Below are 25,699 nucleotides of genomic sequence, written 5' to 3'. Positions count from 1 at the left end.
TCATTGTGTTATTTTATAATGTATTTATTGCCAGCACTTTGGTCAACTGAGGTTGTTTTAAATGTGCTATATGAATAAATAAAGATTGAGTAGAATACAAAATAAAAAACGATGTCCATTTCATCATCAGACCCTCCATCAGTGTAATTAACTCTGCCTCTTTCTGCCCGTTTGCACACGACACAAAGTGCTTCTCTTCCAGGACGATGAACTGATGAAACTCAAACGTAACACCACTTGAAAAACATGACCCTCGCTTTCAACTTTTACCGTGCTGTAAACTTTCAGGCAATTACACGGCGTCCTACATGGCGGAGTAAGTGGGTGCAAAAGCGGTACAAAATAAAACCTCTTCATCCCCCCCCCCCGCGAGGAAACGGTTCCCTCGACAGATCCAACAACAGACGGATGTCCCTGATAGTCACTCCTATAATCACTTTAACTTTCCGCAGGGACAGATTTCACTTTATTACACAGATCAAAGTGTGGAGAGACAGAGCGGGGGGGGAACGACACGAGACAAATGTCCAACGTCGTTAAGAAAATGTAACATCGGGATAGAAGCCGTTATCTGTTTCCACATTTCATGGCTTTTCTTTAGAGTTGTATATATTGTACAACTATTTTTGATTCATGATTAATACAACATGCAATTTAAGGATATATGTATGAAACGTAAAACCTGCCTGAGCTTCTGTATAAATGCACTGTGATGTCTAAAAATAGACTTTTTAATCTGTTACTTGATTTCTGTTTAGAGCACTTTTCCTACTGATCACATTAGTGAGTTAGTTCATCTTTCTTTTATTTAAAGTAAACGTTAAATGATGGGACATGTAGCTAAATAAGCAAGCCACTGTATTTAAGTGTTTTTCTATTGATGCCATACTTCATTACTCCCTTTGGGAACATATTTAACTGTATTACACAGATCAAAGATTGGAGAGACATAAAGACAATGATCTTGTTTATGTGGAATCTTATAGAGGTCGTTATTGCTTTTGACATTTTATAGAATTTACCATCGTCTCACTAAAGACTTTCATAGATTACATTTACTTCCTATGTTATAAAAGATTACAATCGTATGTAACCTTCATTCAACAAACCTTAACCTTGTGATTTCTTTATGTTAAAGGCACCATTTCATCATAAATCCATTTCTACCCTCCAGTGAAGTCATAAGACAATGCTCTTGTGAATATAAAATCTCATAAAGGTCGTTATTGGTTTCCATATTTTATAGCATTCATGATCGTCTCCCTAAAGAGTTTCATAGATTACATGATGTTGGGGAAATATGTCCCAAGGCCCATAACTGTGACCCAGTTTATCAGTTCTGTCCTGACTGAGCACACACACCTGTAACCTTGGCTGCTGTGCTCTCAGTGCTCTGTCTCCCTGTTCCTGCCTGTTGGCGTCAGCTGATAGAGGTGTTATGGTTCTATCTTGTTCTGCACAATGTTGATTATTCTCTCTGAACTAGCTAAATACATCTGGGGTAGAGTTCTTCAGGATTGACGTGGCAACTCTACCGCGAAGTCAGAACTATCAGTTCATACTGTCCTGACTGAGCACACTCACCTGTAACCTTGGCTGCTGTACTCTCACGGTACGTCCACACGGCAGCATGCGTTGAAGCTTGCCGGTGGGCGTGTCTGGAGCGAGACCAACAACCAATCACATTAATCTCCCGCCCCGGACACACAAGCACACGGTTTGATTGGCTAGAGCTTGTACTGGCATATGATTTGATTGGCTGACGCTTCCGTCGAAGCTTGAAAAGTTGAACTTTTCTCAACTTTTGAAGCGGGCAACGCGAGCAACGCGAAGCGACGAACGCGAAGCGACGGAACCACAATGCAGTTCGGCAACGCGTGACGTCACCCCATTCAAAGTGAATGGGAAGAAGCGTCGAAGCTTCAACGCACTCCGCCGTGTGGACCGGCCGTCAGTGTTTTGTCTCCCTGTTCCTGCCTGATGGTGTCAGCTGATAGAGGTGTTATCAGTCTATCTTGTTATGCACAATGTTGATTATTCTCTCTGAACTAGCTAAATACATCTGGGGTAGAATTCTTCAGAATTGACGTGGCAACTCTACCGTGAAGCCAGAACCTCTGACTCTTTGACTTGTTTTGTGAATTCTCCGGCCGAGGCTCCTAAATAACCCATCAGTGTTTGACATCAAAGCTCTCCCCGTGTCTCCTTCATGAGTCGGTGACTCCTCCTGCATTGCTACACAGAGGTTTCCCCCACACATGACATATAATATTTCAAGAGTATGACTATGGGATATTTAGATAAACATGGAGGTGGAACTTCTTCTACTTGATACATATAACCTTCAAAACCCCTTTTTTTATGTTATAGGCATAATTTGACCATCAAATCCATTTATTTCCTCCAATAAAGGCAATGCTCTTGTGAATGTGACATCTCATAGGGGCTGTTATTTGTTCATTTATTGCATGTACTGAATGATCTTCTCACCTATAGAGTTGTATAGACTATATAACTCTACATAAAAATGAGGGAACTTTTTGAACTTGCTGCTTATTCACTCATCAAATCTACCTTGACTTAATGGCACCATTTCCCATAAAACCCATTTATATGTGTGTCGTTATCAGAGGTGGGAAGTAGTGGAGTACAAATACTTAGTTACTGTACTTCTGGTATCAGTACTTTACTCCACAACTTGTTTTTCTGACGACTTTTTACTTTGACTTCTTACATTTTGAACCCAAATACCTGTACTTTCTACTTCTTACATTTTGAACCCAAATACCTGTACTTTCTACTTCTTACATTTTGAACACAAATACCTGTACTTTCTACTTCTTACATGTTTAACCCAAATACCTGTACTTTTTACTTCTTACATGTTGAACTCAAATACCTGTACTTTCTACTTCTTACATGTTGAACACAAATACCTGTACTTTCTACTTCTTACATGTTGAACCCAAATACCTGTACTTTCTACTTCTTACATGTTGAACCCAAATACCTGTACTTTCTACTTCTTACATGTTGAACCCAAATACCTGTACTTTCTACTTCTTATATGTTGAACACAAATACCTGTACTTTCTACTTCTTACATGTTGAACACAAATACCTGTACTTTCTACTTCTTACATGTTGAACCCAAATACCTGTACTTTCTACTTCTTACATGTTGAACCCAAATACCTGTACTTTCTACTTCTACATGTTGAACACAAATACCTGTACTTTCTACTTCTTACATGTTGAACTCAAATACCTGTACTTTCTACTTCTTACATGTTGAACTCAAATACCTGTACTTTCTACTTCTTACATGTTGAACCCAAATACCTGTACTTTCTACTTCTGACATGTTGAACTCAAATACCTGTACTTTCTACTTCTTACATGTTGAACTCAAATACCTGTACTTTCTACTTCTTACATGTTAAACACAAATACCTGTACTTTCTACTTCTCTCATTTCCCAAACAGCTGGTTCCTTTAGTCTGAATGTGTGTTTGGTGCGTGATCATTATTCTTTAGAGTCATTGCGTGCCTATTGATTTGAACACGATCCGTGTATCCATCATTTCCTGGTCTTCTCTAAAGAAGAGGGACCAATGGAAACGTTGTCATGTTGCCGTTGTTCAGCATGGAAACATTCATTAGCTAACAATGACATTATTGTTCTATTAATATAAAGGGAGGTCAGGTACTCTTTAAAACAGCTGCTAGTTATGGGTACTTTTTACTTAAGCACATTTCAAAGCCCTCTTTACTTTCACTTGAGTAAAGAAGTTTAGTCAGTACTTCTACTTTTACCAGAGTATTTTTAAACATGAGTGTCCGTACTTCTACTTGAGTAAAGGATGTGTGTACTTTTGTCCTCTCTGGTCGTTATTATTACAAAGGGTTCACATTGCTGAGATAAAACAGGACTCATGATTTCTTCATCAGACAGTAAATATTGAAGTTTCATTTCCAGTGAGATTGAAATATTTTGTAGATTAGCTTCAAATCTATTTCTGTGCTTGTGTTTTTTTGGACGAGTGGTTATTGTTTGCAGATATTTATTAAATAATCTGCGATCACAGGACGCTCTGGGAATTCTGCCCAAGTCTGGCTTTTGTCTTTGAGAAGCAGCTATTGTTCAGTAATCCTCGGGATTAAACCCCCATTCCCACCAGGTTTCTGTGAATCCTTAGAAAGTCATCAATCTGCCACGTAATCACAAGAAAATAAACACAGAATAATTAAACTCTTTTATCTTTAGTTTTACCTTTAAACCTCAAATATTGCTTGTATCCTAAGGCCCAATCCCAAACCACGCCCTACACCCTACCCCTACACACTCCCCCTCCGTGACGGAGTGAACTCATCAGCGGATGTTTGCTGGAATTACTTGTAAACAGCTTGTTTCCTGACGGACACACACAGCATTGAGTCCGGTCAGCTAGAGACCGGTCTCCAGTCAGCACCGATGCAGACTCGCTGTTTGATGGCTTGAAAGCCCACTCCCCCTCCACACCGTTCCACACTCGTTGGTGTGGAACAGCACTTAATGTGGTGGACCCTCCGCGCGAACGCACAAACGGAGGGGTAGTGTGTAGGGGTAGGGTGTAGGGGGCGGTTTGGGATTGGGCCTTAATCAAGCAGAGCTGTCAAATCCAATTTAGAAACACTTAATTAAAGCAATAATCCTTAAAACTCTTTCCAAAAAAAGAGAGCAATCTTACAGCTGTCTGAAATATTTCACAACTGAATAAAAACTGCTCCTTTTCTTATTTCTTATTCTCGGGCTGGTGGACAATTTGAGACTCATTCAGACCCTCTCAAAGACTGAAAGGACCATTGTTGAGATCTACTCCGTTCATTTCAGAAATTCATTTCCCTGTCCTTTGTAAAATAAGCATTGAGAACTGGACATATTTTACAATGACTTCAATAAAGCATTCATTGTACATCATTTCCGTTTTCTTTATTGTATTTTAAGGATTGTTTAAAGACTTTAAATGAATTTGTTTTATGCCATTTCAGTCATTCCCTACACATACAATGTCCACGTTATTAGTAGCCCTGTTAGCCCTGTTTACAGACTGAAATATCACAATCATTAACACTACTACATCCAGGGGCGGTTCTAGGGGGGGCCAGTGCCCCCTAACACTAACCTCTGACCCCCCTGTGGCCCCCCTAAAAATGAAAAGTGAAAAAAATGAAAAATGTATGATTTATTACACGATTTATTGAATGACGGAATAGGCGGAACTAACGTTATTCGTCATTCTAGTCGGACCCATTAGAGCGGTGCACTCAGCACCCATTAGAGCGGTGCACTCACTTTCACTGTCCGGCTAAAGCGCGCGACAAACAAACACTTTTCATCTCGGATCATCAGAGGCTGTTGCATCCAAGAAAGACTGAAACCTACGTTTCGAGAGACTACCACGATAATTGAAGGTGAGTTAAACTATTGTATCTGTGTAATTGTAGATGTAAAGTAGAGATGTAACTGTTCATTGCCTTTATTTTTATATAAATATGGTGTTAGTGCAAACATTGCACTATAACTTAAGCTGAAGCTAACAGTAATAACTATAAGATATATCTGAAATAAATAAGTGTACTGAAACAAATACCAATAACTGTATTGCATTGTTTTCTTATTACTTCATACTGTCTAGTTCTCTTTGTCGTCCTGCATTTATTGTGCCCCCCTCAGAAAATAACTGGTCCCCCAGTGGCCCCCCCAGTCAATTGGTCTAGAACCGCCACTGACTAGATCGATTGCTATGAAATGTGGTAAATAGTGAGTCCTGGTTTAGATTGAAGTGATATGTCTTGAAAACCTTTGCATACTGTAGATTACCACGACATCTTTGTACAGATGCTGCATTCATGGTGCCATGAACATGAATCATAAAACTTAGCTGCTGGGAGGACACATTTAAGTGTAAATTGTGTACATTCCCTAAAGCTTTCTCTGCTTTATCGTCCATAGCACCACAATTTACTAAATAAACATCATGAAGTATTCAAGAAGACTTGAGACTAAAGATCAAGACCATAAACTCATCAGGGAAATGTTGACAAAGGTAGTAAATTAAGGAAGAGGAAGGGTCATTTTATCACAGACTTCTATACAATCGGACTTATTTATGCCGCCCCCTGCTGGCCATTAGACAAAATGCACATTTAAGGATTTAACCTCCTTGGCTTCACTTTCGACTTTAGCTATAACTGGATGGTACCGCTCGTAAAGACATCTGCCAGGCATTAACATATTAGCTTCAGTGTTAGCATGTTAGCAGTAGCAATTAGCAATCATTCCTTTGAATATGTCATTTTCTAAGGAAAAAATACACGTTTTATTTCTAGATCACAATCCATAATCTTTTAGTTGTTTGAGGGACAACATATTTTCTGGGCACCTTATCTGTATTCATTCATTTATTTACAGCTGCTATGAGCCAGTCTGGCAACTTAGGTCTGGTGGTAAATTGATGTATAATTATTCAAACCCTTCAACAGATTACAAATGATCCATTGCACGTTTAAAATGATGAATCGGCGACTTATATCTGTCCTCCCTAGTTCGCCATCATCAGACGCATCAATCAGGCAGCCATTCTTTCTGCTGACAGAATAAAACGGAGATCTTTTATGGTGATCAAAACTCTCGCCAACCGTTACTTCTCTCTGTCCCCATAAATGACCGGTGAAGCGTCCGTAAATCACTGCCCAGGACTCATAACTTGTGCCGCTTTCTCTCTTTAAGGACTTCTGCACCTGTCTCATCCGATGCATTTAAATGCACTTTAATTTATCTGCTCTTATACCTGAGAATTAAGTGGACTTTCACGACAGCACACACTTGAAATAGAAACTGTAAACATTATGCTTTGCAAGTTGCTAAGGATAAAAGCATCAGATAAATTAAATGTTATGTTTGTTTGTTTGAGATCAAAAGATCTCTTTTTCAAGGGTGACCTGCAGGACATTAGTTACACATGTAACATAAAAACAACAGAACAACAATAAGGATGACATCCAACATAATGTGCAGGGTACAGTTATTAACTCTATTTACAGTGACAGGTACCATGAATATCAAACAGCATGTCAGCCAGCTGAGTTTTAAAATGATGCAGGGGAACCAAAGTTATGTTTAAAGGCATCAACAATCTCTAAAAGAAAGCAGCTTCTTTAGAAACACTTACGACCAAGAGGTTTCTATTTTATAAGGTTCAAAAGTCAGATGAAAGGGATAGAAATGCCTTGAAGGGAATATATTGTTGAAGATAACTTAGGACGGCGTTACGGGGGAAATGGATGTCTACCAGTTGGAGGATCAGAGGTTTGAATGGCGACAGACTGAACAACCCATTGATATCAATTGAAAAGTTCAGCAAATCTATGACAATATAGTACGAAACTTGCTTTTAAAGGCATCAACAATCTCCAATAGAAAGCAGCTCCTTCAGAAACACTTTCGACCAAGAGGTTTCTATTTTATAACAAGTAAGGTTCAAAAGTCAGATGAAAGGGATATAAATGCTGTCTTAGCTTGAAGGGAAAATATCATTTAAGATAACTTAGGCGGTAAAAGTTGGAGGATCAGAGGTTTGAATGGCGACAGACTGAACTGCCCATTGATATCAATTGAAAAGTTCAGCAAAACTATGACAATATAGTATGAAACCTGCTTTTAAAGGCATCAACAATCTCCAAAAGAAAGCAGCTCCTTCAGAAACTCAGAAAGAGTAATGATCTCCAACTTTGAAATCTTCCTTCCTCATCTATTAAACTCAACCTTCAGTTTGTGTGTGGTGCACACGTTCAAGAACACCACGACTACTTTCACGCCTCTCACTCAGACGCGTCGTTTGTCACCTCCAGACACTTCATTTTTCACTGCTGATTAATGCTGAATCACAGCACCGAACCGCTACGCACTCATTCCTGCCTCTGTCCATTAGGCTTCTTAACACTCACATGTAACGTAATATACTTTTAAATGTTGGCCATAAGGGTTGTACAATAGGCCGCCATTGTCAGTATGTGCGTCTGTGTTTGTGCAAACGGTGTACAGTATGAGTGATGACATGTGTATGTATTTTAATGTTTATTATGTTTGTGTTGGGAAATCCTGAATGTATTCTTCCAATCTGAGAGTAACATGATAACAAAGGTGTCCCAACTGTAGCTGTGAACATGACAGGATGTGTGATTACCTAGAAGAGCATCAGGACTGTTTGAGGCATATGATAGCTATGTGATTAACATGATGATTCAGCCTCTATGGAGAGAGACATATGACAAGCATGCTCATTTCTGACATGGAGCTAATCTGAAGTAAACATTGAATACTGCTTTCTACTCCTCCATCTTGTGACTGTGTAACTGCCTCTCTTGGATATCAGCATGTGAAGGACACTGTTCAGGAACTACTTGATGCTCTGTATGTGATGACTACTTCCATTCTGCAGAGGATCACAGATACATGGATCCTGAGATTGAAGCTCAAGCCGGGGACCAGGGATTATTAACATTTTGAAGTATTCAGAAAAAGTAAGAATTTTGAGAAAAAGTCAGATTTTTTTAGATCTTTTAGAAAAAGTCAGATTTTTGGGGGATTTTTTCAGAAATAGTCAGATTTTGGGGGATTTTGAGATTTTGAGGAAAAAGTCAGAATGTTGAGAATTTTGTACATGACAGGATGTACTGCTTTCTATTCCTCCATCTTGAGACTGTGTAACTCCCTCTCTTGGATATCAGCATGTGAAGGACACTGTTCAGGAACTAGTTGATGCTCTGTATGTGATGACTACTTCCATTCTGGAGAGGATCACAGATACATGGATCCTGAGATTGAAGCACAAGCCGGTGAAGAGGGATATTTTTCTAACCGTTTGTACATGTATGCGGAACTGCAGGACTGAGTCCAGAACAAATGTCCTTACGGGGACAATAAAGTATATCGTATCGTATCAAATAAAAAGGCGTCCGGTTTACCTTCAGCGTGGTGGACCCCAACTCCAGACCCACCAGAACCGTCCGGTCCACCAGCTCTGCTATCCGGGGGTCGGCCACCTTCAGGGAGTCCTGCACCAGGTCCGTGACGTCCACCTGCCAATCAGGGCCCAGCATGGTGATCACCTGGTCCGTGCCCTCCGTGGAGGTGGTGTGGAACTGGGTCAGCACTTTGACCCCGGCACGCTGGTACTGAAGAGTGCAGCCGCGACTCACCCGCGGCTCATCCTCATCCTCGTCTGCATCGCTGTCTCTGGTGCTTCTACGGGGAGAGAGGGGAAATTAATAAGATAAATAAAGTGGTCCTATTGTGCTTGATGTGGTTTACCTTTCCTGTAGTGTGATATATAGGTTGTTGTGCATGTAAATTACATTACACTACATGTTACTTGTAAGTCGCTTTTATCCCAAAGCGACTTACATACTCAATACTGTGGACAATCCCCACAGGAGCAACTTGGGGTGAAGAGTCTCAGGGACACAACGACATGCTGACTGCAGTGGGGTTTGAACCTGTGACCCCCTGAGGCTATATCCACTGCGCCACACGCCTCCCTAAATAGTCTGCAAAGGCTAAAATCCCTGTGTCTCACAAAATTCCCCCCCCCCCCCCCCCCCTGCCTGAAATGCCTTGTTGGACTCCTTAGTTTACTTCCTGAACATATTGCAATCACTATACCACTCACGCTTCTATTGGCGAGCACTCCAACACATTGTATGTGATAGGCTAAGGGGCGGGACATCTCTAAGCGGTTGACCAATCACAACAGAGCCAGCCAGCTAACCAATCAGAGCAGACTGGCCTCTGGTTTCAGACAGAGGGTGAAAAGAGGTGCTGCAGCACAGGCAGTATGAGAGAAATAAAGAGCTTTTTGAACATTAAAGCATGGAGACATGTAGAGACACTACATACTGATATACACCTGAACATCAGCAGGAGAGGACTCTTTAAAGTAGAGACACTACATACTGATATACACCTGAAAATATGCATATGATGTCCTCATTAAAGTCCTCTCTGTTATGATATATACTTATTTCACATGTAAAAAGTACAAAAAAAGTTCCCCCTCCACATTTTAGACTTTCTTATTGATAAATTCTACTTGTGCTTGGTTCAACACTGTAAATTAACTTCTGGAGATATAATTTTCATCTCTAAATTTCAATTTGGAGATATTCACGTCTGTGTTCTACAAGTAGCGATCAGTGATTTGTTTCTGTTGTTCACTAGCTTGTGCTTTTTGCTGGCAGGGCCTAAAAAAGCAATAGTGGTTGTAAAACATACATTAAGTTCTTATTGCTTCAAAAAAGAAAAAGCTCTCAGAAGTTCAAACAACTTTTTATGAAAGTGTTCTTAAAGGGAAATAGAAAGTAAGAAAAAAAAAGATCGGAGGCGCTGAAAGCTTTTTTTATCCGATGACTATTTCAGAGTGATATACTTAAACATAAAAAAGCTTGCAAACAATAAAAATAGGGCTGCGTTTTTGCTGCTTTGCGGGGGTTGTTAAACCAAGCCCTTAAATGCTCTGTGACTTTGTGCCAGAAGAGTGCATTGGACCTTTTTTTATTTCAAAATCTAGTTTTTGTAGATGGTGAAAAAAGCTCAGAGGTCCGATTTACATTCATCTACCGCAAACTCTAATGTTTGTTGTCCAAACTTTCAGCAGCTCTCACTCCCCTGATTTGTGTTGTTTTCTTGTCAATATGTTTGTGTACTACACAGGGATTTGGTGTTTTCCATCGTTTAGTAACAAATGTAGTTGGAGTTTGAATCTAAAATGCTATGGAAGTCCCAATTGGTTTCCCCCTTGAGTAGAGGAATGTGAAAACAGCTTTTTAGAGACAAACTAGTTCCTGTGGAGGAAACTTCTGTGTAGCAATGCAGTGGGAGTCACCGACTCATGAAGGAGACACGGGACGAGCAGGAGTTCTGATGTCAAACACTGATCTTTAATACAAGCATCGGCCGGAGAAATTCACATCACAAGTCACACAGTCAAAGGTTCTGACTGCACGTGTGGGTTGCCATGTCAAATCTGATCAGCCTCGCATCTTGGTAGACCTTTTAACTAGTTTACAGAGAGTCAAATCCACATATTGGGGATGGGCGTAAACATCTGCAGACACAGGAGATGTCTCTCACATCTGTGGAGATTAGAAAGCCAGCGTTCTCACAGTCCCCCTGTGCCCGGCAGGTCAGGCCATAAAACCTAGTATCAACATATGACTGCATTAATACATTCCCAAGCAGGGATGGTCGTAAATGTCAACACACAGAATAGGTTAAATGTCTAGGAGTAAAGACAGAATTAATCCCTAACAGTTCCTGAATAGTCGAGAATGAAGCACATAAAGTATTTTCTTTTCAGAAATACCCATGAACACTGTGCGTGCCACTTGTGCAAAAATGTGTCTTGGAGTGGCCACCAAACCGACTGAGAAGCCCTCATTTAAAACATTAAATAAATAATAAAACTTAAAGCCATCTCCACTCATTACTAGTCACTGAATGACACTCATGCCCCTTTCACACCAAGGCTTTTCCCGTTCTAGCTCCGTGCTAGAGCTTTTCTGGTTCGGAACCGGTTCTTCGGTTCAGCTCCCGCTCTGTTCACACCGCTCAGAGCCCGACTGGTGCTGCGTCATCGTTTGCGTCATGACGTAACCGTTTGCGTGCCTGCTTCATAAAGGCAAACCGTGCGGAACCCCCTCACATCGACAACAACAACAATGGCCGATTGTATTGAAGCACTACTCGTTTTGGTTTTGCTCTGTCGAAACTAAATGGACGACTTGACTACCAACTTTACAGTCGTTACATGCTACATTCAAAAGTTCTTTACAATCATCATCATCAACGACGACTCCGTAGGAGAAAGAAGGTAAATATACGTCCTATTCGATGGCGTTAGAGCTAGCTGTTGTTAGCCTCTGCATGCGCCAAGCTCAAAATACCCAGCTTTGCAGCATTAATTACTATGGTATAACATTACATCTGATTCTCAATGTTATTTCCACAGATCATGTTGAAGCTGGCGGAAAGGCGGATGTCGCGTGTTATTTGGACACAGCCCAGATCTTCAGACGTAAGCGTGACGTATGCGGTGCTTGCTTTCTAGACCGACAACTTGTTGGTGCTTGAAACAAACCGGATTTCGGAGCTTAGAGGCGGCTCCGCTGCGGTGTGAACAGGAAAAAACTGTGCTTTTCAAGCTCCAGCTCCGAACCGGCCCTGGAACCACGTTGGTGTGAAAGGGGCATCAGATTCTACGTCTCAACGAGAGCCTTCTGTTCTCAAGGGTCTCTTTTCATTTCATAATTTGACATCGGACCACTGATGTGAAACACCTCCACACAAATCCATTCTGATGTGCTAGAAAGAAGCTCTCTGTGCCAGCAGGGAGGGATGATAATGACCAAAAAGCAGATTTTTTGGACCGATGCCCTTCTTATTTCACAGGAACCCTGGGCAGCGGGGTTAAATATGCCAGGTGCACCCCCCACTGAGCGCAATCTGCTCTACAACAAGATGTATGAGTTACCAAAACCTCGCTCAGCAGGCTTGACACTCTGCCAGTTCCTCTTCAAGAAGCGGCTTAATCTCAGCTCTGACTCTTTGACTTTCGATGCAGGAGAGGCAGCGGCACTCCCAAAGTTTGTTTACCAGCCAGTAAATCAGTTTGAGTAACAGGCTTCGATCATTAGGCTAAACTTCTGTCACAAGGACTCATAGACGCTTAGAAAACACCTTTCATAAATTAACTTAAGATATACTTTATTCATCCCTATTTGGTATTTTTGTGTCCGTCACAGCAGCATGTACGTAAACAAGGCCTTGCACATAATGTGGAATTAAAAAGAGTAGGAAATTAACAAACGTAAAATATGAACATTTCAAAATAGAAAACTAAAAGGGAACAAAAAAGTTACATCTTCGCTTTAACTATCTCTATGCTCTAATGTCCTCTAAATCAAAGGTGGAAGAAGTACACTTTCAGATCCTTACCTAAAAGAAAGAATACCAGAGTCTTAAAATACTCAACTTCAGGAAGAAGTCCTAAATATTAAGGCAAGACAATTTTATTTATATAGCATTTTTCAGCACGTGGCGATTCAAAGTGCTTTACTAAAAACAAAAGACATTTAAGAACAAATACAGCATAAATAAATTATTAAATGGCATTTAAAAACAGCTACTTACTTTGTAAAAAGAAGTACAGACTATTATCAACAACAGTATCAAAAGTAAACCTTTTTTTATATAATTTATTCGTTAATCAAAAGTGAGTAATTTTGTGTTAAATCCAGCGGAAGACTTTTGTTTTTGCTGCTGATTTCAATTAAATAAATAACTCTTCATATCTGACACTGTAACCTTGAGGTTTCTTCCAGTTTTTTACGTTAATTATTGTTTTATTCGGGGAGTTTTCCTTGTACACTGCAAGGCTCTAAGGAAAGAGGTCGCTCCATGCTACACACTGAAAAGCCCCCTGAGACGAATGTATCATTTGTCACATTGGGATATATAAATAGAATTACATTGATTGAATAATTCCCTTAACAGCACAATGCATTGTTGCTTTTACCTCTCCACCTTCCCTCCCTTCTGCTACTTTATCTTAGCACGCCACCCCTGCACACGCATCATTTCACCCCAGTGCTTCAGCCTGTTTATACCTGAGCTGGGCTTTTATGACGTATTGGAAAAAGAAATGAGCTTCCTATAAGCCGCTCATGGATCCTTAAAGGTTCCTGTAAGTTCACCTCATGAATCTCCTTCGCTGTGATTAACCCCGGGTCACACACTTATCACATCTGAGTCTATGGTTGGTTGAATACTTTACTTAAAAACTCTTTAAAAAATGCAAAGCTTTCTCATGTGATGTTGTTGCAACGTATCAAAGCCACTATGAAGTCAATACTGAGGAAATGATTGTCATGACAGGTAGAAAAGCTGCAAACGTAACAATAGTGAGAGCATTGATGCATATCATTAGCACAAACTGCGTCCATGCAGTCTTTAAAACAATAGCAATTCAATATAATTATAAGAGGTGCTGGGAGATACTGGTTTTGCTGCAGCAATTGAGCCATTTGGGCGTTAAAATGATCTCGCATATGGATTATGTCTCAGATATTACAAGCCCCTAAAAGTTGCATACCAAGCCTTTAAGGAGTTTTTTATTTTATTTTCAGATGGTATGAATAAGAGTTTTTATTACAGCATAACTAGCAGGCAAAGTTATTTATTAAACAAATGGAACAAACCTGGAGAAATATAGAGTTGTTGTGAAAATAATAGCTAAATTAATAAGCTGTCGTTTGCAGTGTCACAAGGTCTCTGTCGAGAGTTTGCGTGTAAAAACAATCACCTCAAACTTCATAATCCTAAAACTGTTTAAAGATTTGAAGGTAACACCACGAGAAGTGAATTTAGACAGTAGAAACAGCTGCATTTCTTTAATGGCTCGGTTAGAAATGATAACAGAGAGTCTATGTTACAAACTATTGGTAGACACAAGTCTTCCTCACGAAGGGAAGGTCTTACAAGCTGATGAATTATGGGACATGTAGGATGTAGTAGGGGAGATAGGGGGGACTTCCACTATTATCAGTTTTCTACTACATCAATTTTGAATTATGCAAGAATGTAAAGAGTAACTTCATTTAAAATAATGCATAACCAAATTACAAGTGCCTAAATGAGCAAACCAAGGTCTGAACAAAAGTGAAATTGTTTATTTTTAGTTCTCAGATCAAGTCATAATTCTGAGAAAACAGTGAGAAATCCAAGAAAAGTGAGAAACCTGAGATTTAACTCAGAGTTCTGCGAAAAATACGAATTATTAGTCAAAGTCAAAGTTAGAAATCTGAGAAAAAGTCAGAAATTTGAGGTAAATCTAAGAAAAAAAAGGGAAAATTCTGGGATTAAACTCATAATTCAAGAAAGATTTGAACTCTGAGAGAAAAATCTGAATTAAAAAACAATTTAATTCACAAACCCTAACCCTAATTCTCTTCCATACGAATCGAACTTGAACACCTAAAACTAATTGAAGGCATACAGAATTTGTTTTGCAGATAATTAATTAACTCCAGAATAATTATTTCAAGGAATTCTGAGATAAAAATAAGAATTCAGATTTTAATCTCAGATTTTTTCCTTTTTTTTCTCGGATCTCAATAAAGAAAAATCACTTTTGGTCGGATCCAAAGACAAAAATCACATGTGTCTCTCATCCTCTTCTGTACAAATTAAACTCAGACGCCTAAAACTAACCTAAGAGAACTTTTTTCCCCAGAAATATATAAATACGAGCTCCCTGGCGTTCGGACTGTGGCCCTCCGTGTGTGGGGGGGGGGCTGACAGTGTGGTTTAGGGTCATGTAGCTGCAGTTGTACTTTAGTAAGTGAGTTAACTCCACCGCAGACCTCGTTACTCATTCAGTTAACGGCGGTGTAAAACCCAATGAGACAGTCAGACTCTCCGTCTCTGTCAGGACTTCCACAACAAACTTTACCTTCCTGACTCAGTACCTGAAAATAAGGTTGATATTTTCCTCTCCCCCAGAAGAAAATTGTCTGTTCTTATTAGAGTCTCTGATACAAACGAACAAGCTGAAGCTCCGGTGCACACGAGGCTGCCCGCCCGATTACACTTTCTTTCTTTTTTTAGAGCATGTCGCTGGATAATGCAGCCAGTGAGCAATCTGCAGCTAAGGCCCACTGCAGGAGACCTCTCTGTGAAGCAAAGCTCAGGATGTGTCACGTTAAGAGAAGGAACGTAGGATGGAAAGACTGCAACGGAAAGGAAAAATAAAAGGCCAGGGGAAGAGTGTCGAAGGTCGTCTAAAGGAGAGTCGGAGGAGTGAATAAGCACGAGATGGGAGGAAAGAGAGAAGTTAATGAAAAGACAATAACTCAGGCAAAACGAAGCAGCTTTCGCAAAGTCTGACGCAGATAAACACCTGATTTGGGGGCGCTGGAGTATGTCTGAGATGATTAACGAGCTAAAATACATTGCTTGGGAGAGCTTACTTTGAGGTATTATTTAGTGCTTTGTGCAAACATCATCTAATTCATTATCAAAGCACTTCATAATGACTGTAAACAAACAAGAGCAAGGTCAAGACAGATAGATCCTGCTTTCCCTGCCAGGGCTTTTCTAAGAGCCATCGTTCGTCAGAATTAAGATGATTTCTCGTAAATCTTGCTGCTCTCAGTTCAGGAGCCTATATGTTGCCAGTCTGCTTGGCAGTGGTGTTGTTTTGTTATTGGCAAATGTCCAGGTTGTTGTTTTTCAAGTCACAAAGTCTCAAGTGTTAAAATCAAGTACAGTCCTGTTTTCTAGACGTTGGGCTTTAGTCCTAAACAAGTCAAAATAAGAAACACCAATACAACTACCTTTATAGTTAAAGGTATAACAAGTTACCTTGATTCTATAAGGGTGATTAAGGGGGAAACTATGCATACGAAACACATGTGAAATGTTGCATGTCAGGTCTGTTAGAAATTAAAATCAATGTTTTGATGGCATAATGTACCTTAAATGTACCTTCAGTTTAAATGCTGTTTTATACTGAAAAACCAGAAAATTATTGTGCACAACCAGTTAAGCTTTTATTGTGAAAATCCTTCATCTCCGGTTAGCATGTGGCTAGTTTACCATTTCTTATAGAGGTTAATTTAGTAGCGAAATGACATGGAGTGATGCACACCGAAACCTACTGATTTTAACACTGCAACTATAGACGTATTATTATTGCTGAATATTAAATGAAGGTATAGTTTATTTGAATAAATCAGGTCTAATATTTATCTCAGAAAATAAATGTTCTTTTTGGAGGTACATGTATTGGGGACTTTTTGAATATGATAGCTGACAGGAAGAGAGGCGAAAGTACGGAAGAGGTCTCGAGCTACATTTGATTTGATTTGTTTTTAATGTGTAAAACAATAATACAAAAATGTAACAAGAGAATTATTATACAATACCAAAAATAAGCTGTGTCAAATTGATATACAAAAATATTACTCAACTTACATGATGATAAAACATGAGAATCCTTTTTTAACATCTGACCAAAAGTGATTTTATTTTGAGACATTTTGGATCTTAAAACAAGTTTTACTTTTAGTCAGATCTTAAAAAATGCTTCCCATGACGCCCTTATCCTCTGCTGGAGGAAAGGAAGGTAAACCGCCTCTAAACTGGGAAGTTGTGATGCCATGTTCAGCCTCTTAAGCCCCGGACACCAAAGAACACGTCCCGACGGACCCGACTGTTGTGTCGCCTCGCGTCTCTGCGTCTTGGCCATGTGTCGCACTGGAACACACCGCAAAGACTTTAGCCGACGGCCAAGTAGCACGTACGAACTGCGCATGCGTGAGTGGCAATAACTCTCCTTACCAGCAGGCGGCGTTATTCAAAAGAGGCAACCGGAAGACAGACTGCGTGATATATACAAATAGCATGCGTTTCATTTTCACTCTCGTCCATCACAGACTGTTTCACATAGCGACTTATAATCGAAAACATGTTTAGTGCGGTACTGGAAAATGAAAAATAATAGCCGTCCGTGTGTGCCTTCTTCACTGATTCGTTAAGCTGAACAGCCAATCAGAGTGATTTATTTTGGTGTCGGCACGGCCGAAAAGACACGACGGTGTGTGACACACCAATCTGAGTAGGGCGACAGGACGCTCATCGACGTCCAGACATCTATCGACGGCCGAAATCGGCTCGGTGTGTCCGGGCCTTTAAACTCCTGTGTGACCTTACATGTAGGATATTTGTTCCAGAGAAGTGAAATGTCCAAACTGCAATTACTGCCTCGAAAACCAGAAATATTGTAATTTCATCCCATTAGACCTTTTTGGGAACATATGGTCAGAAACATGTTTTGGTCATAAACTTCGGCATGAAAGTCTAATCAGTGCATCATTATGTCCAAGTGGAAGTTTCTGACAAATTTGAAGAAATTCCCTCAACGGATTCCCGAAATATCGCGTTAATGAGAGCGAATAGACAGATGGATGGAAAACCCCAGAACGTAGAAACCTAATGGACAAAGTTAATGAAAAAGGCTTTGATATTCCAGCTTTAAGGCGTCAGAACCATGGCATGTCTACATGTCGATGGCAACTGGCCATATCGTTCACATGACTGGAGAACAAGCGTGTCATTTTACCTTGGCTGGAATTGTGTTATCTGCATAAGAAATAGTGTTTCCAAATGTGATATCTTCCATAAGATACGTGTAAATATCTGAAAACCACACATGCATATATGTGCATTCATCATGTGGTAAAAATCTATGTGTTTTTCGTGAGCTATTCATTACTTTTCCAGACTATTTTGATGTTGATTCAGCATCGACACTTTGACAAGAAGAATACCCTGAAAGATTTTGGGCTCTTTTCAAAATAAAATAAATGCAACTGAATCAATCAAGAGGTGCACACATGAGGAGGAATTGATTTCCTGTGAAGTAAAACGTCTTTCCAAACAGCATAAGCCACACTAAGACTTAAAAATCAAAGGTTGTTACGACTCTAAAATACATGTTTCATGTTCAAATAGCACCAAGTGAATACCAGTGTGCTGTGATACTGATATTAGTATAGTATGTGTGAAGTAAAAACTTCTTTGCAGCAATGTTGAGCCAATCATGAAATGAGGGAAACTGGATTCGCCTTAGTCAATACACTGATATTTATTGAGGATTCGTACGGCCGGAGAGATCACAGTATATCACAGTTCTCATGTAAGATACCAGCCAACTCTGAAGACAAAGGAGCCAGGAACACATCTATACATGAGAAGAGGAGGGTCCTAAAACACGCGGGTTTTCCTTTAATGCATGCCAGATGTCGAGACAAAGACTCGTTGCATTGCAAACCCACATGAGCCAAGCTTCTCCCCCACAGGATATCAGATGACCTCTTGACCTGTGTCTTCCTGAGAAGCTATGGATCACATTACAGGCAGGAATATATGCGGTTTACCAAAAAGCATAACTTTGTGATTAACATTTTACAGAAAGACTGAGGACCTCTAGATACACAGATCGTATTAAAATATTCTCTCACAGTATGGATCAGGCAACATAAGAATACAAAATGCTATATCTCATACATCCAAAGATATATCCGACACCCCCGCCTGGAATACGGTGAGTTCTTTTGGAAAGGTGTAGCCAGTATCAGCAGCTTCAAATGTCTGCATGTGGCACCAGTGAGAATACTAGAATCTGCCTTTGTCTGCAGTTACCTGATGCTGCAAAGAACTACAGGGAAAAGTAAAAGGAAATTGCATCCTCTCAGCAAATCCAAATGACAGCATGGAACAAAAAAAACGACCTGCGGTGAAATGAATTCTCGGGCCGGGCTGAGTGGCAATCACAGAAACCTAAAATAGCTCACAAGGGCTGTTTGATTATTGTTTTCATGGGGGCACAACACAAGTTATATGCCTGGGAAATAGTTTGGAAGATTTGCAGCGATACATCATTTGAATAAACTTTGGAATCACCAACTATTGATATTCAGGGGGTGTTGAATTACGGAGAAACATCGTTATAGAAGAGTTATTCCTTATGTGGACACCTGGGCCTGGTTAGTTAACACTATTCAAAATCTATCTATCTATCTATATGATTTCTCATCTGCTAATTTAAAATCCTGCGCCCTTTTGATGATAAATAAATGAATGAACAGTGCTAAAGTGGACATACGAGACGCATTTTACATAATAAAACACCACCTATAGCACATTAAAGCCCCTTTTGAGAAATTACGCTATGCAAGATGTTTGCAAAGCACTCTGGGTCATTTGATACATCTTATTTCTTCTCCTTAAACACGCAGTTTGTATTCAGGTGGGGTGGGAATGGATTTGGTTGTGGTGCGATGTACTCCAGCAGCCAGCCGCAGAGTGTTAATGCGCCCATTAAGCATCTCCTAAACGAAGGGCTGAGGGCCTGTTTGTTACCGCTGCACGCATGACAGGAATGCTGGGATATTTTAATGAGCGCAGGGTCCCCTAACCTGAAAACACATCTTTCATCGAGGGTCTCCGCTCCGAAAATCTTAATCTCCCTCTGGTGCAATTTTTTCCCCGCCTACATCTAAAAGGTTATTTCTAACAGCTCATTAATTTTGTATCGCCTGCTGGATTCCCTCCATCGACAGAAGCTTTGACGGTTTAATATTGACATGCAGGACGAGAGTCTTTACAGTGGGGAGCGTTACAGAATGTGAATAAGTGTGGAGAAAGGTATAATCATTTAAAATAATACCTGAATGTACTACGCGTCAATAGATTGAAGATGGACTTATAAAATCAGTAGCTAAAACACTCTGAATGTGCAATTCTGCATTAATAGGCGCTTTCACACCGCAGTACTTTTCCCACAAAGGTTCATCAGAACTTAGTTCATGAGAACTCTTTAGTTCTAGTTCTTCCACCCGGAGTCCCCGGCCGGAAGTCCCCGGAGTTGGGGACTGGCTTCAGTCGAAGCTGCTGGGACTCCCAGCAGCTTCGACTGAAGCCTTCTGAGTAAAACGCCAGAACGCAGACACCTCCTCATCTCCACCGCTCCCATGTTTTCTTTTGTGTTGCCATAAGTTTCGGCCCGTCCACACAGCGGCGTGCGTTGACGCTTGCCGGCGGGCGTGTCTGACACTCGACCAACAACCAATCACATGAATCTCCCGCCCCTGACACACAAGCAGCGGTTTGATTGGCTAGAGCTTGTACTGGCATATGATTTGATTGGCTGACGCTTCTGCCGAGGCGTCAAAAGTTGAACATTGCTCAACTTTTGCAGCGAGCCACGCCAGCAACGCTCCGCGTCGCTTCCCACGATGCAGTTCGGCTAAAAGTGACGTCACTCCATTCAAAGTGAATGGGCAGAAGCGTTGGAAGCTTCAACGCACGCCGCTGTGTGGACGGGCCGTTAGTCTCTCTCCGTTGGTGCGCTAGGCTAATGCTAATGCTAATAATGCTAATGCGAGGATAATAAAATGGCGACTTCACAAATCTTTTTGGGAGTTTTACGGGGCGTGGTTTGCAATCCGCCCAGCCAATCAGACATAGGAACCTTTTTCTCCCACGAAAGTCCCTGCTCTCTAGAAGGGACGGAAAAGGGGGTAAAAAAGGTTCTGATTAACTAATTTTAGTTCCGGCTCTTTTGGTGTGAACGCGACATTTCGGAACTAAAGTGGGAAAAGTACTGCGGTGTGAACGCGCCTAATATCTCTATTAAAACACTGCATCTATTGTAAAATACACATTTTAACATATGTATAATTGTTCTATAATACGCAATGTGCAAGTTTTTATATTTCCTTCTTGCATTTGTGCTTTATATTATTTGATTTGAAATTGTTGTTGCACGTATTAACATTAGCCTCTTATTACTTACTTATTACCTTTTAATTAATATTGTTATTCCAGTCCTTTTTTTATTGCACATGTTTACTTTAATTAGAAATATTGATTTTCTTTTATCTTTTAATTCAAATGTTTAGTTTAAGTTTAGCATAAAACAATTATTTTAATTTATGTTTTTTTGCATATTTGTATTTAACTCCTTATGTTTGTATAAATATTATATTTTATCTTATCCTTTTTTGCACTATGCTTCTTTCATTTCTCATGGACAGTATATATAGATATTTTAGGTAACACTTTATATTAAGGTACACAAATTAACCATCAACTAATCAACTATTCTACAAGTAATAAGCCATTAGTTGATAGGTCATATTTGTTAAGTGTTATTATGGGAGAATTACTATTCTTATTAGGCCCATATTGAGCATATTAAGACAATAAATACGCACTAATTAGAGTGTTATTGAGGAAAAACTCTCAACTAATGCACTGATAAAAGTATTTCGTTCAACCAATTAAAAAAATGTAGGGTAATGGTTCACATCTATACTCTATAGCTTGAGCCAATGAAAAATAAATAACTTGCCTCAAACAATATTTCTTATGTCCATGGAAACTATTCTATAAGACTTGGCACAAAGTATATTTTCTTGTTGAAGGAAGTCAATTAATTTAAATTCTATATTTAATCCAAACAAACAAATATAGATTTTATCAAACAGTTTTTTCTCGTTAAAATTAACTAAATATTATTTGTTTTATCCAATCAAAAATGTATACATTTTGTTAAACTATAATTGTCTCATTTGATCTAATCCAAAAAAATATAGATTACATCAATAATTCTCATTATACATTGTGATATACATATACATTATTACTTATAAAACAAACATGGCTTATTACTTGTAGAATATGGTCATGTAGAATAAGGCATTAATAAGTATATATATATACTGCTAATATGCATGTTAATTAACAACTAGCTGATTTGTGTACCTTAATATAAAGTGTTACCATTTTTTAAACTGTTAACAACCCAATGCTCCCCCAGGGATAAATAAAGTATTCTGACTTGGTTCAACAGGGTGACATCATCCTGGAAGTAAAAGTAAAATAACTATTTTTTGACGGCATGTTCATTTTGAGAAACACCGACTGACCTGCTTGTTAGTCACAGAACATCATTATCTCTCTGAAAGCACAACCCAGACTCATCCTTTCTCTACACAAACACAAAGTCAAATTACTTCTGTATCTTGGACTTGTTGTACAAAATTGGTTCAGATGACACAAACATCACCACCCTATAGATCCATTTTCACTCGAGAGCCTCATTTTGTAGTGTTCGTTCCTGCTGAACCTGAGCCGGAGCGTCTAATTGGACAAAAACAAGCAGCTTCACATATAAGGGAAACAGAGAGGCGGCCGGCAGCTTTTTAGTTTCTGATGTTGGAGACTGCGGGGGTTCATGCTCTTTGGATAATGAGTGCTCTGGTAATTATGTCCCGAAATAAGACGAGGAAAAAATCCACTGAACCTAACACACTCTGGCTCAGGGTATATTTAAGAAAGATGATGCAACCTTTCAACATGCCATTAAATGAAATCTACAGAGTTTAAAAGTTGGTTTCACCCGGGGTTAAACTCGAAACATCTGCCGTGTTTGTTATTAGTTTGGACTTGAGGTACACCAACTCCCTAGATCAGATAAACCATTTTGTTTCTAGTCAAATTGGAAAATAGGCGCTACATCTGTTCAAAAATACAAATTATTATGTTATTACGGTTGTTCAAAGTTAAGGAAAGCCTTTTTTCAGCTCTGATGAATAGAACATTTGGGTTATAACTTTACAGTTCTTAGAAAAAACATTTGATTAATCCATCAATCAAGTATTTTTCATGTAGCCACCACATACACATTCTCAGGTGGCTTAAGTACAGCACAACTACTTCGTCACAGACAAGGAAATAACCCTGCTGCGGCGTGAACATTCCCAATGAATGATGTCGCTGAGACTTGGCTCTGTCTGTCTGTACTGAAGTTCAACTTCAACGAGGTTTAATGAAGAAAGTAAAACAAGCAATAACTAAAGTGGGACAATACGATCAACATAAAAATACCCAGCTCACTCTCTGTCTTTCCACACAAGCCCAGCAAAAAACAGGTGGATTAAATACCTTAAACCACACCCATTAATATACTTCCTGAAGGTGACCAATTACAAATGCATGCGGTGTCAACAAATAATGATAATGATAGGAACAATAAGCATTTTGGCTACTACATCCCGGATTAGGTAGAAAATGTAAGTCTGTCTGATAGTGCTATACATGCATTCATTTAAGGAAAAGGAAATTAAATCGACATTAACTCCAATGCACACTTTATTCCCACTTAAAACAATAATTTCTTTGAAATTTACTTTCAATTTTTGAGCAGGAATAATGGCCAAAGCTACAACAAATGACAACAAATCTGCAAAAAACTGTAATTTCTTTCAACAACATTGCATGCATGCTATACTATCTCAGTTGGTATTGACCCTCACCTCCTGTCGGGCAGGATGGGGACCCTCCAGCCTCTGATGAAGCTCAGGTTGTTGTCGGACAGCTCCACCTGCAGGGGGAGTTTCGGCACCCAGACGGTCAGCTCCAGCGGCGCGCTCAGGTGCTCGTAGCTGAAGATCACTCTGGCGCTCATGGACCCCCGCGTCTCCTTCCCGTTGACGAACACATAGTCGCAATTCATGGACACCTAAAGGGCAGATCAGGGTCAGAAGTCAGAGACCATCTATATGGAAATGATCCGGACGCTGGCACAGACTCTGAGTGCTGAGAGATGATATACATTACAGCACGGCTGCAGCTGTCAGCACCACAATTCATCAAAGAGCATTTCAAGGTTGACGTGGTGCGCAGAGCAAATATAAAGCGAGGATCTCTCAGATATTTGAATGCGATGTGAGAGTTCAGGGCACATAAAACATCTCTGCCAATACTTCCATTTTGTCTTACAGAAATGGTTCACCCAAATAAATTAAAAGGGAATTGAAGGTTTCACTGCTTTACCTGCCAGGTTTGGAGAGTGTCTTTTACTCAAGAAGAGTTCCATAACACTCAACTTATCGGTTAGTTCATATAAAGAGTCCTCTCCTGCTGATGTTCAGGTGTATATCAGTATGTAGTGTCTCTACTTTAAAGAGTCCTCTCCTGCTGATGTTCAGGTGTATATCAGTATGTAGTGTCTCTACTTTAAAGAGTCCTCTCCTGCTGATGTTCAGGTGTATATCAGTATGTAGTGTCTCTACTTTAAAGAGTACTCTCCTGCTGATGTTCAGGTGTATATCAGCATGTAGTGTCTCTACTTTAAAGAGTCCTCTCCTGCTGATGTTCAGGTGTATATCAGTATGTAGTGTCTCTACTTTAAAGAGTCCTCTCCTGCTGATGTTCAGGTGTATATCAGTATGTAGTGTCTCTACTTTAAAGAGTCCTCTCCTGCTGATGTTCAGGCAGACCCGGCGCCAGAACAAATCTAAAGGGAGGGCATATGATTTTCATGGGAGGGCACACAAAACCGTCACGTGCTGCGGGCCTGCGGCACAATATCAAACAGCAAGGCCAACAGCATTGCGTAAAGACGCACACTTATCGCAAACATACACAAATAAAGGGCAACATAGCAACCACTTTGAAACATTGTGGGCGTGGCAGCACAGACACTGGTAAATCACGAGCAAGGCACACTGGTTACGGATGGCAGCTTCCTCATCGCTGCACTCGGAGAGAAATAGTGGAGACGGAGACGATGAACTGCTTAGCCCGCCTTGGGCATGGTTTATGTTCCGATGCACTGCACTCGGACATGCTGTGGAGTGAATCGAGTCACATCTGAGAGGGAGTTGGTTGACGGCTAAAACATCTATAATATCAACGACAGCTGACACGTAATAACGGCTCCGTGCAGCTGATCTGCACCAAAGTTATAATTTCCTTATTTGTTTCCTCGCGTGTCTCTCTCTCTCCACAAACTCTCACATGAAATGTGTTCTTTTGATGCGGCATGCCTTAGCAGTCCTTTATCAGTCTAATGCGTGTTTCCAGTCGCAAAAACGTTTGACAGTAAAGGCCGCATCAGATGAAGACGTATTGACTTTAAAGTGTCTACAGGGGAAACAAAAGGCTGCGTCTGCTTTTAACGAATCTTCAAGCCGGTCTGTTGTTGTACCATGCAGCGGCAAAAGTGCGTTTCTTTCCTGAAAACAATCT

The 25,699-nt window shown here is 40.0% G+C and overlaps 1 protein-coding gene across 1 annotated transcript in view; it reads right to left on the bottom strand.

Annotated features, from left to right (window-relative positions):
- Positions 1 to 25,699, bottom strand: part of tmem132e (transmembrane protein 132E) — a gene marked incomplete at its 5' end in the record, with an annotated part of 76,928 nt that overhangs the window by 31,810 nt on the left and 19,419 nt on the right. The window contains 2 exon segments of the mRNA XM_034228969.1: positions 9,010 to 9,289; positions 23,983 to 24,188. Of these exon segments, the coding sequence (XP_034084860.1) occupies positions 9,010 to 9,289; positions 23,983 to 24,188 (486 nt within the window).

Source organism: Gymnodraco acuticeps, unplaced genomic scaffold, assembly GCF_902827175.1.
Source record: "Gymnodraco acuticeps unplaced genomic scaffold, fGymAcu1.1, whole genome shotgun sequence".
NCBI lineage: Eukaryota > Metazoa > Chordata > Actinopteri > Perciformes > Bathydraconidae > Gymnodraco > Gymnodraco acuticeps.
This window is presented reverse-complemented; position numbering and strand designations above follow the sequence as displayed.